Raw genomic sequence first — 17,003 nt, forward strand, 5'->3', positions numbered from 1 at the left:
TTTTTCTTGATTTTGAAATATACATCTCATTTCCTGAGATTTCTGTGCTTGTCATTTTTTTCATAATGCTTTTTAAAAATTGGTGATATTGTGTTTGGAATGCATAAAGTATGGTGAATGTAGGCTTTTTTAGGCCTAATACATATGTACCAGATTACAAAGTGACCTGTCCCAGATTATCAAATTCAGGCAGAATTGCTTTTTGTTTTTTGTTTATTTTTGGCACAAAAACACTAATAGGTGTGGCATGTCTCCTCTGGGTATAATATACATTCTTTCTTCTGGTGTGGTTAGAAAACATCTTAGGGATTTCAGAAAAGTCTAATGTGTTGATCTAATGTGTTAGATAGATATGGAAATAAATCACAGAAGTCAAAATTGCAAAAAATGTCCCTTACATGTTGGAGTTTATTGTGATAGTGCTGACTGTGTGTTATCCCTGATTTAATTGTCTGTGTTGAACTTTAATGCAAAGGTTTTCAGTACACATACAATAATTTGTCATTTTGTATTTTTGCACAAAGCGGTTTTCCTGATGATGTAATGCTTCTTCCGAGCCGAGCGAGGGCGCACTGTTGTTAATTGTCCGTAAGCTCCACACCACAGCAGCAGAGGAAGAGGCATCTACCATAAACACTGATGGAGTGAAGCTTGTTTTCAAATCAAATGGTGAGCTGTTTCGTACATTTCAATAATGTTGTTTTAAACACGTATAAAGTGTGCAGTATATGCTGTAACTTACATTGCAGGTTTTTGCCACTTGTTGTCCATAAAGCTCTTTATAGTCATAGAGTTCTGTAATGTTAAATTAATATAATATAACGGAGTATTTATGTTAAGAGCAAAGAAGGTTGCTCTGGCCAAGCTCACCCATTTAACTTTATTATTGCTTATTTATTTACGCAGTGCCAAGATTAACATGATATATATACAGTCGTGGTCAGAATCCAGCTCTGAGTCTTCACTTGTAATGTCTGAAGAGTTTGGAGAACATCTGAGAAGAGATCAGAGACCATTCCTTCTTCCAGAATCTCTCCAGATCCTTCAGATTCACAGCTCCATGTTGGTGCTTCTTCTTTCAGTTCACCACACTCGTTTTCTATATTGTTCAGGTCAGAGGACTGGAATGGCCCATTATAAGATTTCTAGCATGGACAGTCAGTTTTTAATTTTTTATCTGTTAGTATTTAATTGAATCCATGATGCCATGTATCTGAACAAGATGTCCAGGACCTCCGGTAGAAATATAGACCCACAACTTTAAAGATACAGTAGTATGATTAATGGTAAACATAGGGTACTTTTTACTCCTGTGTGCATCAAACCCATCTTGAGTGTTTGCTGCTCATTTTTTAGTTTATCTGACCATAGAATCCAGTCCTGTTTGAAGTTCCTGTAGTGTCTGGCAAATTAATACATTGGAGTTTGTTTTCGGTTGAGAGCATGTTCTTTTCTGGACTTTTTTTTTTTTCTTGAAACTCTCCCAAAAAAGAAAAAAGAAACCCTTTGTTTAAGGCTTTCCAACACCAAGACTCAACTATTTTATGCAAATCTCAAGCTGTGATCTCAAGTCTCTGGCCGCTCAAACTCTCCTCCTTGCCTTGCATTAAGACAATATAGACACATGTCCCCTTCCAGGCAGATTTGTAACATTTTCTGTTGATTGGAAATTATTAATTATTGCCCTGTTGGTGTAAATGGGGATTTTCAATGCTTTAGCTATTTTCTTACAACCACTTTCTAATTAGTGAAGCTTAACAATCTTTTGCTGCACATTAGAACCATATTCTTTGGTTTTTCTCATTGTGATGAATGATTAAGGGAATTTGGACTCTGTATTACCTCATATTCATACTCCTGTGAAATAGAAAAGTCAAAGCTGGATAATTTCATGTTCCTAGTTACCCTGGTGTGCAAAAAAAAAAATGGAAATAGGAATGGAAATATACTTCAGAGATATTTTAGTCATAAGAATTTCTAAGGGTACCAATAATTGTGCCCATTGTGTATTAGAGAAAAAAAAAATTATTTTCAGAATGTGACCCCCCCCCCCTTCCTTTTTTTTTTCTTCTTTTTTTTTCAATTAAAGCTTAGTTTTTTTATAGTTTGTTTTTTTAATGAAACAATTGGATAATCCACTTTTTTTTTTAGAATCTTGATCATATTTACCAAGGGTACCAACAGTTCTGACCACGACCAAATACATATAAATAAGGCGAGATGTCACATTTTGGTGTCTATCGAATCAAATTTATTAAAGTTATTTTATATAAATAGAAAGCCAATTAAATGCCAGTAAAGTGTCTGCTTTAATATTGATATTAAAATGTCAAATGTAATTTAAAAAAATAAAATGTCAAAAAATGGGTGAAATAATGTTCCATCATCATTCAGGGTAACAGATATATTTATTATATACGGCTACATCGTATTATATATCAAAGTGAGGTGAAGGAGCATTGTGCATGTATCACCTTTTTTTGTTTTGCTTTTTTGATTTAAGAAGAGTTAAGTGCACCTAAACGGAAAGAGGAAGAATGTGCTAAACATAGCTGGGAGAAGTAACTGACAGATGAGAAAAACAAATACAGAGACATGGGGAAAATAGGTGAGTACACACTAAACACTTGAGGAGATGCCTCTACTCACACTAAGACTATTACCAGTGGTAAAATTCATAAGAAATTATGTTGTCAAATTCTATGAAAAGATCTTCAGTGCACAAATTGTGTGTTCCTTCTCATACACTAAGGTACTGTTGGACAAATTCATTCTTCAGTCCCAGAACAAGGAGAGCCTCCTTTGAAAAAACACAGAGCTCAGAGGTAATCTTCAATAAATGTAATATTAAAGCAGACAGACTGAAATAAATCAGTGTTTGTGTTTCATGTGATACACTAACAAAAATCCACTGCCTCTTTTGGATAGACCGAAAGAACTAGGGGAGTCTGCAAATGGAGATAAGATGCAGCAGCCACCAAAAGCAAACTCCGCAAGCATATCAGACCATGAAGGTATTTGTTGACTGACTGTAGTGTACAGCTCTCTGTGTTTGTCTCTTTAGCCTCAGGCAAACTACACATCTACTGAAATGTCACACTCTATGTTTACTTTTGAATTACTGAACTTCGGTGCTGTCAACTCTAGATCTGCAAACTTTAACTTATTGTGTACCCTTGTGTCGTGTTGAAAAGTTGAAGTGTCTTTTATTTCCCCTCTAAATGATGCAGAGGATGATGATGGCACTGCACATCTTGAAGAAGACAGTGTGGATCAGAACAGAGCAGCAGAGGTGCAGTAACATATTTTATACAGTAACATATCTTTACCTATGGACTTTCCCAATAACATCAGTACATCAGTTTTAAATAATAATTTGATACTTAATACATTCCAGTGACCCTCAGAAAAATGTAACGTATATTAATACATGTTTAGTTGTGCTTTTGGGGGTCAGTAAGATTGTTTTAATGTTTTTTAAATGTTTTAGACTTTTATCCTCACTAAAGCTGCATTTATTTGATTAAAATACAGTGAAAAAATAATTGTTTTCTTTTATGCCAAAGCTGAATTTTCAGCAGCCATTACTCTAGTCTTAAAGGGGTCATGAACAGAGAAATCAAATTTCCCTTGATCTTTTGAAATATAAGAGGTCATTGTACTATAAAAACATCAAAATCAGCAAGTTTCAGAGCTCAAAAGGGCTTTTCACGTTTGAATTTGTTAACCCTGGGTCATCCTAAACCCTGGATAAACAGAATCCTGGGTTATCTGCAATCATGTTTCACACTGCTCATCCCAGAGATCGTCTTACTAGGAGTTAACTGTTAATCCTGGGTATTCATTAACAGACATTTCACACATTCCTAAACCCTGTCTACATCGACGCCTGTTTAGCTCCGCCCATTGTTTCGGGCATGTAGTGAAAGACAAACCCAGATCTATACAGAAACCAAACAATGAAGATGCTCCTAAATGAAGAAAATAAGATGCTGTGCAGTGTCAAGTTGTGGAAAAACAGTCTTTGCATCTCCTTCCTTCTGATCCCAATGTTAGGAAAAAATGGATGAACTTTATATGAAGCTCCAGACCTCGTCAGTAAGAACTTGTTATTTTGTTCACTTCATTTTACCACGGATTCAATTACAAACAAGGCACAATTTCGACACAGGATTTTCAGAAAGATTGAAACTGAAAGACAATGCTGTCAAAGTTGCCCTGCAACTTATATTTATAAAATAGTCTAGATACTAGATCGTTACATTATATTCCTCAGCAGTGAGGTAGTAAAATCGCTGTTTTTGAAGTACAGCTTGAAGTACAGACACGCAGACGCAGGTAGGCTCACACTCACACAACCAGGGCTCGAATTGAGGGGGTATGTGGGGGGGGGTGGCATCCTCCTGGTGGAAAAAAATGACAAAAAGCATCCCCCCTAACCATCCCCTTCAGAACTCGGTACTGTAACAAGCTGCGCACAAGCTGAAGCAAGTTTCTGTCATTTTTCGTGCAAAATGGTTCAAGTGCCCCCAACTGCTCCCCGGGTGCCGCAGCATAAATGGCTGCCCACTGCTCCGGGTGTGTGTTCACGGTGTGTGTGTGTTCACTGCTGTGTGTGTGCACTTTGGATGGGTTTGGATGTGGGACAGCTGTGGCCTAATGGTTAGAGAATTGGACTTGTAACCAGAAGGTTGCAGGTTCGAGTCTCGGTGCTGGCAGGAGTTGTAGGTGGGAGGGAGGGAGGGTGGGAGGGTGGGAGGGAGTGAATGAACAGCGCTCTCTTTAACCCTCAATACCCATGGCTGAAGTGCGCTTGAGCAAGGCACTGAACCCCCAGTTGCTCCCCGGGCGCTGGATATAGCTGCCCACTGCTCCGGGTGTGTGTTCACTTCTCACTGCTGTGTGTGTGCACTTGGATGGGTTAAATGCAGAGCACCAGTTTCGAGTATGGGTTACCATACTTGGCAAATGTCACGACTTTCACTTTCACTTTCACTTAAATGCAGAGCCCTAATTGTTTAATTAGCGGTATTGAACCAAATTCCTCTATCTCAGGCCCCAGAAGGAAAAAAAAAGCTTATAAATAATAGTTTAAGAAGGCTAATTTTTCATTAAATAAAAATGTTTTTATACAAATTTTGTAATCATTGTGTAAAATTAGCTACGGGACAAACCCTCAGCTCCTGAAGCTGTCAGAATGCTAGCACTAAGGTGCCATAACTGACGAAAATAACTGTCATTTTTACCCATTCAGTCAAATACTGCGCTGCAAAGAGCAATTCTAGTTTTAACCTGTCTATAACTTGGCAAATGACCAAGGAATAAGTGGGATAATCAACGGCTTGTCGTGCATTAAAGGATTTTAAATGCACTTTGCTGAGGCTTCAAGTCGGGTGGTTCTTTGCCTCAAAGTCGTGCATGTAAAATCCTTTAATGCATGGCAAGCCATTGATTATCCCTTACTTAATTTCCTTAACATATCCTTGCTGAATAAAACATTCATTTGACCGCAGACTTTTAAATGGTAGTGTTTTAGTTTCACTTATCATCCTTGTCTGTGTAAAGCTGTAGTATTTACCAGTCTTTCAGGTTCTGATGTTACTGTATTTGTAAAACACTGTTTACATGAAGCCCCACCCATAGGAGTTAAATCATTCTCCACTTTGAAAAGAACTCCACCTCAACTTAATCAATAAGAGCTTATATTGTATTAAACCTGGTATACTTGTTTAATAAGAGCTGTCATTCAGGTGCAGGGTGTTGGTACGTCTCTGAAGGTGACCATCCAGCGTAGCAGTGAGAGTCGAGCCTTCAGCACTTCACCTGAAGAGACGGCAGCAGGTGCAGGCCAAGAGGGAGAGAAAGAGAGAAGCAAGCACACAGTTAAATTCACCTGCTACATTTGCAATGTCACCTGTTCTGACCAGCAAGTAAGACTTGACTGTACATTACTGAAGAGAAGAGTCGTTTGATCATTGTGTTTAGTGAGGTGTTTGACCTGTGCAGGGCTTCCAGACTCACATGACCAGTTTAGATCATCAGCAGCGTATGATGGAAATCCAGCGTCTGAGCAACACCTGTCTGGCCACACTGTTACCCCCCACCCAGGAGTCCCTGCAGGGTACAAACAGGTAGGTGATGCTCTCTGCACTTTAGAGGTGTAGTGTGTATGTTTAGCTTAGTTATAAGTAAAAACAAACAATTTAACCCTGTCAGAACTGTTTTGAGTCTGTGACAGTCTGAGATAGCAAAGATAAGGAAGGAAACTTTTAAAAATCGACTTTAAAACACTTCTCTAATCTTTGTTTTTATGTTGCTTTCATACATTGAAAAAAAAAAATTTTTACTATTTCTTAAACTTTTTTTGATTGAATGACTCTAAACATAGCATAGAAGCCTGTTTCTTCCACTGAATAAAAAATGTAAAAAGGTAATTGCAAATTTTAATCTCACAATTCTGACTTTTTTTCTCAGAATTGCCAGTTTATATTGCAATTTTAACTTTCTAGGAATTGCGAGTTAATAGCACACAATTGCAAGTTACAGTATTAAAATGCCACTATTGTGGGTAATGAAAGGTTCATATTTTGGTTTTGGGAGTCCCCAACAACAGGTTGACATGCATGCAAGATCAAAAAACACTTTCATTGTCTTATAATATGCATTTTTTTTATTTTTTGCTCAACGACTCCCAAACAGTTCACTCAACGATTCGTTTTTCCAAACCCCTCCTTTGCGTGACGCTAATCTGCGGTGATTGGTCTGATGACCCAGTCAGTTGTGATTGGTCTACTGCATGCAGTGCATGTCAATAATGGAACGCCCATCACCATTACTGAGCCCACAGCTCGGTGTTAAACACCCAAACAGCCATGGAATTTGCATTAGCCCAACGCAGAAACGTATTGATAAAGCACTGCATTTTGTACACCAATGTATTGCTCTATTCTTTATCAGAACTACAAGTAATAACAACGACAAACATTCACTATTCATCAACACATTTCTAGACAATTGCGAGTGAGCAGATATTGCTGTTACCGTGCATTCACACTGCCAGCAGGGGGAGCGTCAAAGTGGCTGGAAGTTTGTGTACAGGAACATTAAAAAAAAAAAAAAAAGATGCTTGGACCAAGGTGTCTGAGATTATTGGTCTTCCTGGTGAGTTACTGATGTGCATTAACGTTATATATTTTTTGAAAATAAGCGGGAATTTCATGATAACTTCAGCACCAGAGCATGCAAAACTGTTACTGCTGCAGAATATTTCTGAGGTTAACTTATACCCTCCTTGTGGTCAGTCTACTTTACTTTGTAAACACTGCAGCGATGTAGGATGATTTTGAAGTTGGAGGAGAAAATGAGTTGGGAGTTTTTCAACATACCCTAACTGTACCCTAATGGATTTACCCTCACAGTGCAGAGCACAGCATCTTCTCCACAGGAATCCGCTACGGTGTTTGAGGAAGAGGAGGTTTAAGTTTTCCTGGGTCTGAGCATGCAACAAGGGGGCGGGCATAAATATGCTAATATTTCATGTTGACATCAACTAGGAAACAGCTTAAGATTCGTTTTAAAAAATGACTAATTTTTATGACTCGGAGTCGACTCTTTCTTTTGAAAGACAATAACTTTATACACAGTGCGCTTTTAGATTTAAAACTTTGCAGGATGTTTTCATTCTCTTAGAGCTGTGTTACACACTGCATGAAAGGTAATTTTCAAAAATCCATAATAGGGGCACTTTGAAGCAGAATTGTGAGAAATCCCATTTCTGAGAACATATTAATTCTCCCCCTCAGAATTGGGCTTTATAACTCACAATTGCGAGTTTATATCTCGAAATTCTGCTCTTTTTTTTTTTTTTTTAAGTCAGAATTGTGAGAAAAAGTCAGAATTGTGAAACAAAAACTCGCAGTAATGTGTTAGTGTACTTCACTCACATAAAAAAGTTAAAATATTAAGCATTCCATCATTGCCTATTGTTAAAAAAAATAACTGCACAACACTATGTAGAACACAGTTGTTTTTTGCTCTTTAACAGAGAGAGACGGATGGGTCATCAGCGCTGGTGTCCAACCTGCCAGTCTCATTTTTCTGGTGACCTCATCGAGCACAGACGAACTAAGAAACACAAGGTGACCTTAACATTAACAAAACAAATACCACCAAATCTAATCACTATATATGTATATGTGGAAATATCCACATATACTTGAGGAGCAGAGTTTGATTGTATGAAAATGCTATGTCTTTTCATCTCATTAGATGGCAAAGGTATCCTCGAGACCTTTCTGTACCCTGTGTGAGCGCCACTTTAGGACTCCTCGCAAGTTTGTTGAGCATATGAAGTCTCCTGAGCACAAACAGAGGGTTGAGGAGGTTTGTATGGATATTTTGTAGGTATTTTAATCTAAAATGTATTAAATGAAATTGAATAAAACTTTTTTTATTTCAACATTTGTTACAGTTACGAAACGAGGGTGACCCGGAGGTTATGGAGGAGCTCATAACAGTGGATGCTATTGGCTGCTTTGAAGGGGAAGATGATTATGAGGAGGATAGAAATGAAGAAGAGATTGCAGTGTTTGAGAAGGTTAGTTGCATTACATCATGTGCTTTTCTAAATTAGAGTCCCTTTTGGAGTTTTATATTTATTTAAATTTTGTTCATAGCATCCTGGTCATAGGGATATGGCTCTGGAAGAGACGACTGATTATGAGGCATATGATCCAGAGACACAGTATGGTGAGTACTGGACTTTAACCACTTCTCTAAAGTAGACTGTCAGAGAATAGTTTGTGAGTAAGTTCATCTGACAGACCTGACTGCTTTCTGACCCTTAGGCACTAGTTTTGTGGTCCCTGTTGCTGGTTTCCTCTGTAAGCTGTGTCATAAATTCTACCACTTTGAGGCTTCTGCACGGGAAACTCACTGCAGGTCTCTTATGCACTTCCAGAACTTACAGGTGAGGAAAATGATGGAATTTGAAATGAATTTGTGTCATTTAAGGCAAATCTAAAATCAGTGATACTACAATAATAGCCTGGTGTAAGTGGTAGTGGTAGATCTCTCAAATAATGTAATGGCCAGTCAGATTGTGATTAATGACACACAGTTAAAACTCAAATGTGAATTTTGAAGCTGTTGTAATTTTATTTATTTTTTTAACTACACCATTGTTAAAAAGTTTGAGGTCAGCAAGATTTTGTAATGTTTTTGAAATAAAATCTCTTGTGCTCAAACCTGTTTTTGATTGAAATACAGTTAAAAAATAATACTGTGAAATATCTTCTACTATTTAATATTTTTTAAATATATTTTAAATAATATTTATGAATAATATTTCACAATAGTAGTAAATGCCTTGGTGAGCATAAAATGTTTTTTTTTAACACTGATGGGTGTTAGTGAATATTTTGACATTATGTCTGATCAGATGGTCCATTGAACGTAATGCAGCTAAAATACTGAGAAATATATCTGTGTAAATAATGTAGAAGGAATTTTTAAACAAAAAAGTGAATTCAATGCCAAATGCTCAGATTTGTATTTGATTTTCAGAAACACAATGCTCTGAAAATGCAGAAGAAGCCACCTCAGGATGACTGTGAGAGTGATGCGTCATGTAGCAGCCTGAAGAGCGACCCTCGGTGCCTGGAGCTCGCTGCTTCCTGTGCAGATCTCAACAGACCACACATCAACTTCTCAAGAGAGCGCTTACACTTGAAGAAGCTTAAGCCATCTAAGAGACCTCACAAATCCAAGTCTCCACGCTCGAAACACTCTGGAGCTCCACAGAAGCCTGCCGTGGTCATGAAGCACTTAATATGTTCTCCACACTGTGGCTCAGGGTCAAGCCAAGAGTCACACTGCCAAGAGCTACAGCACACAGAATCTGTGTCCAGTGAAAAACAAAAGACATCCTGTGACCCTGTGCATTACTCAGAAGAGCAAGAAAATGTGAGCTCAACACCCACAAACAGTTTGTGTGATGCATCACAGTTGAACTCAGAGGAGAACACAATCAACTGAGGTTAGAAAGAGACAGTTGGCAAAGACCGAACAAAAATATCATTTTTCATTGTTCTTCATGTTCATCGGAGTTCATCGAGTGTTTCTGGGAAATCTGTGAAGAAAACCTGAGAAAAGAATGATACTTTCAAAAAAAAAAATAAAGAAAATAAATAAATGTTCATTTAAATTCATAAATATTGTAAATCTCATTTCCTTCATTTAAACTGTATTTTTACATATAATTATAATAATTGTTGAACAACAGTTTATTCATCTAGGCTGGTGTTGTTACTTGAGCTGCAATTATTTGTTCATTCTTATTCATCATATCTATTGTTAATATATATTAACTTAAGGTATTTTTCAGCACCTCCATTTAGCATCGTTTGGGAAAAGGAAGTAAAAACATTCATGTCCACAATTAATGTCCAAATCTAGAACAGATTTCTTGATTAAAATGCACACAGATCATCCACTGCCAATTTTCTCCTTTCTTTTTTTACTTTCTTTCTTTTTTCTTTTTTAATAAGAAAAGCCTCTAGTGTTATAGACCAGTAATAGTAATAAAAGTATTAAAAATATAGGACTAATATTTCCATATACAGTTTGGACAAGGTTGTGGACATTATGAACCTGTGTATAATCTCCATTATTAACCCCTTCTTGAAAATGTGGTGACATCTATAGTGTCCCCTACCCCCCCAAATATTTAATTATTAATTTATTGGATAAAAAAAGGCAGTCTATGAAAATGTATGTCATTACAGGCTGAGAGTAGACTAGTCGCAGCTGGAGCTCTCTGGCCGCATCAGTACACGTGGCATGCAGATACATGTGTGTCCTGCAGGGGGCGACAGAGCAAACTGCAGGGCATTATGGGGCGGAGATGGCATTCTAGTACACACACAGACGACGGCAAGCAAAGCTAGTGCGAGACCTGTAACACCTGCGAGCGGACATAGATCTCGATTAAAAGCACACAAACAAGCCAAGGTGTCCTGCAGACGGGAATCGGCTCTCGGAGTTTGGTGTCATGGCCCAAAATGATTTGATGAGCAACGCGGAGGACGTGGCGGATCAGGTAAGAGAACAGAAGGCCCTGCCAGTCAACTTGCACAGTAAATCACGGAGACTGCTCTTCTCTGCTAAACAAATGCTCTCGAAGTTCAGGAAAGTCCTTGTCTGCGTGTATAGTTTCGTCTTGTTTGCTTGGCTGCAAATGAGGTTTGTTTACTGACTAAATTCAAGTCTTGTGACTAGAAGGACTGACTGAAGTATTAGCAATACTTTTCAGAAAAACTGTGGTTTGGTTGCTTTCTTGTACTAACATTTGACATTCATAGCTATTAAAGATATATAAGTACATATATTGTATTTCTGTGAACTCAGAATGTTTACAAACTTTATCCTCGAATCGTTTTCCTCAGTGTCTTCAAACGTGTTCATATGTAGAAGCGAAAGAGTGTATGTTACTCATAATACCCAACATAAAAGATGACTGGTTAGAAAAATATGCCTTTAATCCGATGCCTTTGTTGCTTACGTATCAGAATATGCATAATTTGCAGGATTATTGGATGTATTTGGGGCCCTTTTTTCATGCTGTGCTGTTTCTTCTTGTTTTTGGCTTAATAGAAATCCACTTTATAAATATATGTAATTATTATGTGTGTATAAACTGGAGTTGTGTGTGTTTATCAAGGCTGAAACAAGGCCATTACTGACATCAGCATCTCAGATTAATTATTTATGGCCTAATTTTCAAAGTAATTTTAGTAAATTGATTAACCAAAATTCCCAATTTTGGTTCATACTACTCTCATTCAGCAAACATGTAACATAAGGCAAATCCTGTACTCTTCGATATATTCCTGTGCTGCTTGGAAACAAGTCAAATGCCCTCCAGGCACACAGACTGCGAGTAAGGTATTGACACACAGGCAGACATTGGCCCTGAGATCTCTTCCCATTCATTTGGTCTTGCTTGGTACTTGTTGAATGCTGATTGGCCCGTTTTCTTCTTAGTGCTGATGTGGATCGTCTGGGGGCGGGGCTTAGCAGAGGCCGGTGTCAAAGCTCACATAAGAATGTGAGTTAATCAGCAGCTGGTTTAGAGAGTGTTATTATGAAACCCTGCCATGTATTGACCAAATCTATGCGTTTTAGTATTCCTGCAATCTGCTTATTTTCATTAACAAATAACAGAATTCTATAATCTACCATTGGCTTTTACAAGCAGATTATTAATTCTTACTTTCACTTAACAAGCTAGCTCACGTTACAGGGTTACGCAATGAGAATATAATATCCTGTAATCTTATCTTTTTCCTTCCCTGTACATATCTATTCAACACCTGTTGCATGAGGAAGTGGAAAAGATTTATTACTAGTACACCACAGTGATATTTAAATGCTGGAGACGTGCTCATGAGGCATCAGCAGCAAACGGATGTGCTTTTGGCCACCTGTGCTCTGATATTGACTGAAAATGTGGGGGGAAGTGAAAAGGGTATTTGGAGCTCAGGGGTTGAACATCAAGCAGCATTCATTTGAAGAGCTGCTTCAGCACTTACTTGAAGTAATTTAACACTTGTGTAAATCTAAACTATTCACACTAGGATGGATTTATGTCTTTTTAGTTTTTTTTTTTCCTTTGTTCATCTTGTTTGACATCTGTAAGTAGATATTAAAACCGCTTTCTAACTGCATAAATCTGTGCTAGGCTATAATAAATATCCTTCTTTATGTTGACTTGGATTTCTGATCAAAAGACTTTTTAAAATGTTTTTGAAAGAAGTTTCTAATGCTCATCAGGGCCTCATTTATTTGAACTAAAATGGCTGTATTAAAAATATAAATCATTTGTAACATTATGAATGTCTTTAGTCACTTGTTGATTAATTGAACGCATCCTTGCTGATTAAAAGTTGATCTCACACCTTTTGAATGGTGATATATCACAGCATGGTCCTTGATGATGACCTAGGATGTGTTCTCTAATTGAAATCTATGCACATGATCATAAAGCTGTGCCTTCTTCATCAGTAATTATTGCCCTGAAATATAGACATGTTCAGAATGACATTACATATTCATTATTTGTGTTTGCTAAGGCAAGCATTACTATTGCTGCTGCATATATTATATCTTTGTCTTTTTGTTCATCCCTAGTTCCTTCGAGTGACGAAGCAGTACCTGCCCCACATAGCGCGTCTGTGTCTGATTAGCACCTTCCTGGAGGACGGCATTCGCATGTGGTTCCAGTGGAGTGAGCAGAAAGAATATATTGAGACGACGTGGGGATGTGGCGTCTTCCTGGCCACACTGTTTGTTTTAATCAACTTACTCGGACAGCTGGGTAAGAAGTTTGTTGAGAGGAAATATCTCTGGTGATTTGGATCATCTTCAGATTTTTATATGGAATGTGTCATTATCTGTTTTACAGGTGGTTGTATACTGATCCTGAGCAGGAATTTTGTGCAGTATGCCTGCTTTGGATTATTTGGACTCATCGCATTACAGGTGTGAGCATTCTGTTTGTGCTCTTTAAGATTGTAATTAGATGTTATCTTTGGTTTGGAATGTAATTAAGTTAAACTGTTTAATTACAGTGCTGATCTTTATCTGTTTCAGACTGTTGCCTATAGCATTCTCTGGGACCCAAAGTTTTTGATGAGGTATGTTCTTTGCAGGATAAGCTAGGAATGAGTATATCATCCTGTGTTTTATGCTCTGATCTCGTCATGTTCTCTGTGTTTCAGGAATTTGGCTCTGGGGGGAGGTCTGCTGCTGCTGCTTGCGGAGTCGCGCTCTGAGGGCAGGAGTATGTTTGCTGGGGTTCCCACTATGAGAGAGAGCTCTCCTAAACAGTACATGCAGCTGGGAGGCAGAGTCCTGCTGGTGCTTATGTTTATGACGCTGCTGCACTTTGATACAAGCTTCCTCTCGGTGAGCAGATATTCTCAGCGTGGTAAATGGGTGAATCACGAAGAAATCTCTAGGTTCAATTTCATAAACTAAAAGGGAAAAAATAAATTGTATTGTGCAGTTTTAAAAATCTTTAGGATTAAGTTTTTTTTTTTTCATGATAATCTCTTCTGTAATGCTAGAAAATATTATTCTGATTACTATAATGCAGTCATGAAAATTGTCTTGGTATCAGTTAAGTTTTTTTTTTTTTTAAATAGGCAGTAATTATTATTTTTAAATTAACTAGAGATTTAATAATAAATGTGTATAATATATAATAAAATAATATATTTCTATAAAAGAATTGTGTGAAAATGTATTTTATGAAAATAAGAAAATAAAAAATAATGTAACAGTAATGAATGGCAATTATATATTATGTTTTAAATTGTTCATATTAATCATTTAATGATATTTTACATAATTTAATTGTTTTCTGTAATATACATTTATTTTTAAAAAGTTTGTAAATGTTTTGTTATATATTATAATATTGTAATGTCTTTATATATCAATTTATTTAGCAGTCACTTTTGATCAATTCATTGCATCATTGCTAAGTTAATTTTGGCATTTAGAATATTGCAGTTTCTGAAAATCAACTTTTTATACAAATGTTTTGCTTATCTTTCAACACTTTGTAGAATCAAGCTTAGAACTGGATTTAAGACTTCAATCAGCCCTGTTTACATATGACTGAATGTGGAATCATTATCATTTATAGTTGGCCTTTTCTGGCTTTATAAATGTGCTCATAAACCACATCTTATGACTTGGCAGAACGTCTAAAAGTTTATTGCTCCAGGTTCAGCTGTTTCTGCAGATAAGTGCTTCAGGCTCAGAGGAGGCTGTGATTGTGGTGCTCAGGAAGTGGGTTGGTGATGGAGTTTTTGTGTCAGTTGCATCATAATGCAGCCTGACACGCACAGTTTATGTTCACTTTATCTATATAAATGTTGAATTATAATAGAAAGGGCAGTCAGACTGCTCATAGTTTGCAAACATACAAGCTATAAAGGCAAGACAATTACCAGCACTGATGTCAAACACTGTTACAATAAAGCAATCTGTTCTGATGCAGTCATACACAGCAAGGAGAGAATGTTCATATCTTTTCATTGTACATCGTTAGGACAGGAAAATACATACATAGTCAACCTATAAAAGAGAGGAAAGAAATGCTTTGCATATCTTGTTTTTGACATTATAGGCCCAATGTCAGTATTTTGCCATTAATTCATCTGACATTCATATTAGGCATATATACAGTATTGCATGATGCCTCTTCCTCTTTCTCAGAAGCCATGAACAAAACTACACAAGAAAAAAAATGACAGACTACATTAAGACTGAAATATGGATACTATTCAAAAATTTGGGTCCGCAAGAATTATGCTCACAAATACTGTATTTATTTGGTCAAAAATACTGTTAAACAATATTGTATTATTACAAATTAAAGTAACTATTTTTCTATTTAAATATTTTTTTTTAAATGTAATTTATTCCTGTGATGCAAAACTGAATTTTCAGCTTCATTATTCCAGTATTCAGTGTCACATGATCCTTCAGAAATCTTTCTAATATGCTGATTTGATGCTCAAGAAGCATTTTTAATTATTATTAATATTGAGAATTTTTTGCATTTTTAGCATATTTTTTCAGAATTCTCGGATTAATGTAAAGTTCAAAAGAACAGCATTTATTGAAATGGAAGAATTTTGTAACATTATAAAATGTATTTACTCATTTTTTTTATCCATTTAATGCATCCTTGCTGAATAAAATAATTAATTTAAATAAATAAAAATGCACTAATTCCAAAATTTTGAATTAACTATATTTGTAAACTAAACATAGCTAATTTGCCATATTGTTTAGCTGATGCATTGCAATTCACGGCTATAATAATGATGATATTGTAATCATCCATTTCACCACTAGAGGTCAGACGTGACCAGGTTTTCTCTAGCCTACGTGATTTCTGTAGTGTTAAATTAAGTTTCCTGTGTCTCAGTTCACCTTTGTCTGGTGTATCTCTGACTTCCTGTTCTAATGTGTCTGTGTTTGGATTTAGATCTTGCAGAACCTGGTGGGCACAGCACTTATTGTTCTGGTAGCAATCGGTTTCAAGACTAAACTAGCCGCCCTAACCCTGGTCATCTGGCTGCTGGCGATCAACGTGTACTTCAACGCTTTCTGGACCATACCAGCCTACAAGCCCATGCACGACTTCCTCAAGTACGACTTCTTCCAGACCACGTCTGTGATCGGAGGCCTTCTGCTGGTAGTAGCACTAGGTCCAGGTGGAGTGTCCATGGATGAGAAGAAGAAAGACTGGTGAGACAGGACTGAACTCAAACGGCTCACTCGCTCACTCTGTAGTTTGCCCTTTGGCAACAGCTTTCACACAGAGGAGGTACACTACTTAGGGAGGAAAGAGCCAATTGAGACGTGGCCTCACAAACACCCCAGGACCAACAGAACGACCCGCTCTCCACATCTCATGCACTGTCTGTGTGTTCATCTTGCGTGCTTACTGAATTATTTTCACCAGCACTTTTAGACATATTAGTTTATCATATTTATTAAGGTTCAGGTCAGATTCTGTTATTTGAGAACCCCATTGAAAATCTGAAGCATCCATGTTATAAAAGCTGCAACCATGTTGAAAGAATAACAAATTTATCTCCTTTGCCATCTTTCTCTGCCTTTTTATTTCCGTGCCAATTGCAAGTCAGCAAACCAAAGACATATCCTTTAGATATATACATCATTCTGCTTTTAAGTTCATTTAAGCCATATAATTGATCGCAAAATGAATTTGAAGTAAAATGGAAAGTCAGTTTTTTTGAAAGTCAGTCATCTTCCATGTGCTGTCTCTGGGCTGGATTTCAGCTGATATTGTTGCGGTCTTGAAAACTTTTGCACATTTAAATGTGTCGATCTCTCCCCGTCAAGAGGCTAAACTAGGTCAAGAAGATTTCGCAAAGAGAGATTCTTATTCGTGAATATTT

General features: G+C 37.0%; 2 protein-coding genes across 6 annotated transcripts; both read left to right on the plus strand.

Annotated features, from left to right (window-relative positions):
• Nucleotides 1-551: 551 nt before the first annotated feature.
• On the plus strand, nt 552-10,185 carry ciz1b (cdkn1a interacting zinc finger protein 1b). Of its 5 annotated transcripts, XM_042724812.1 has the most exons (14): nt 616-669; nt 907-1,062; nt 2,504-2,608; nt 2,753-2,825; nt 2,929-3,014; nt 3,231-3,292; nt 5,751-5,930; nt 6,007-6,131; nt 8,045-8,138; nt 8,269-8,382; nt 8,471-8,596; nt 8,676-8,748; nt 8,847-8,968; nt 9,565-10,180. In XM_042724812.1, the coding sequence occupies exons 3-14, from the start codon at nt 2,596-2,598 to the stop codon at nt 10,033-10,035; spliced, it is 1,539 nt and encodes a 512-aa protein (XP_042580746.1). In that variant the 5' UTR covers nt 616-669; nt 907-1,062; nt 2,504-2,595; the 3' UTR covers nt 10,036-10,180. The 5 variants fall into 5 exon arrangements, with proteins under 5 accessions (XP_042580744.1, XP_042580747.1, XP_042580748.1 ...); XM_042724810.1 differs by lacking the exon at nt 907-1,062 and having other exon boundaries at nt 552-669; XM_042724813.1 differs by lacking the exon at nt 907-1,062 and having other exon boundaries at nt 591-669; nt 2,507-2,608.
• Nucleotides 10,186-10,873: 688 nt separating this feature from the next.
• On the plus strand, nt 10,874-16,688 carry LOC109086522 (surfeit locus protein 4-like). The gene is made up of 6 exons (XM_042724815.1): nt 10,874-11,098; nt 13,189-13,375; nt 13,463-13,539; nt 13,651-13,694; nt 13,779-13,965; nt 16,064-16,688. Exons 1-6 carry the CDS (start codon nt 11,051-11,053, stop codon nt 16,328-16,330), a joined length of 810 nt encoding a protein of 269 aa, XP_042580749.1. The 5' UTR covers nt 10,874-11,050; the 3' UTR covers nt 16,331-16,688.
• The last annotated feature ends 315 nt before the right edge of the window (nt 16,689-17,003 follow it).

This window comes from Cyprinus carpio, chromosome B5, assembly GCF_018340385.1.
Source record: "Cyprinus carpio isolate SPL01 chromosome B5, ASM1834038v1, whole genome shotgun sequence".
Classification (NCBI taxonomy): Eukaryota; Metazoa; Chordata; class Actinopteri; order Cypriniformes; family Cyprinidae; genus Cyprinus; species Cyprinus carpio.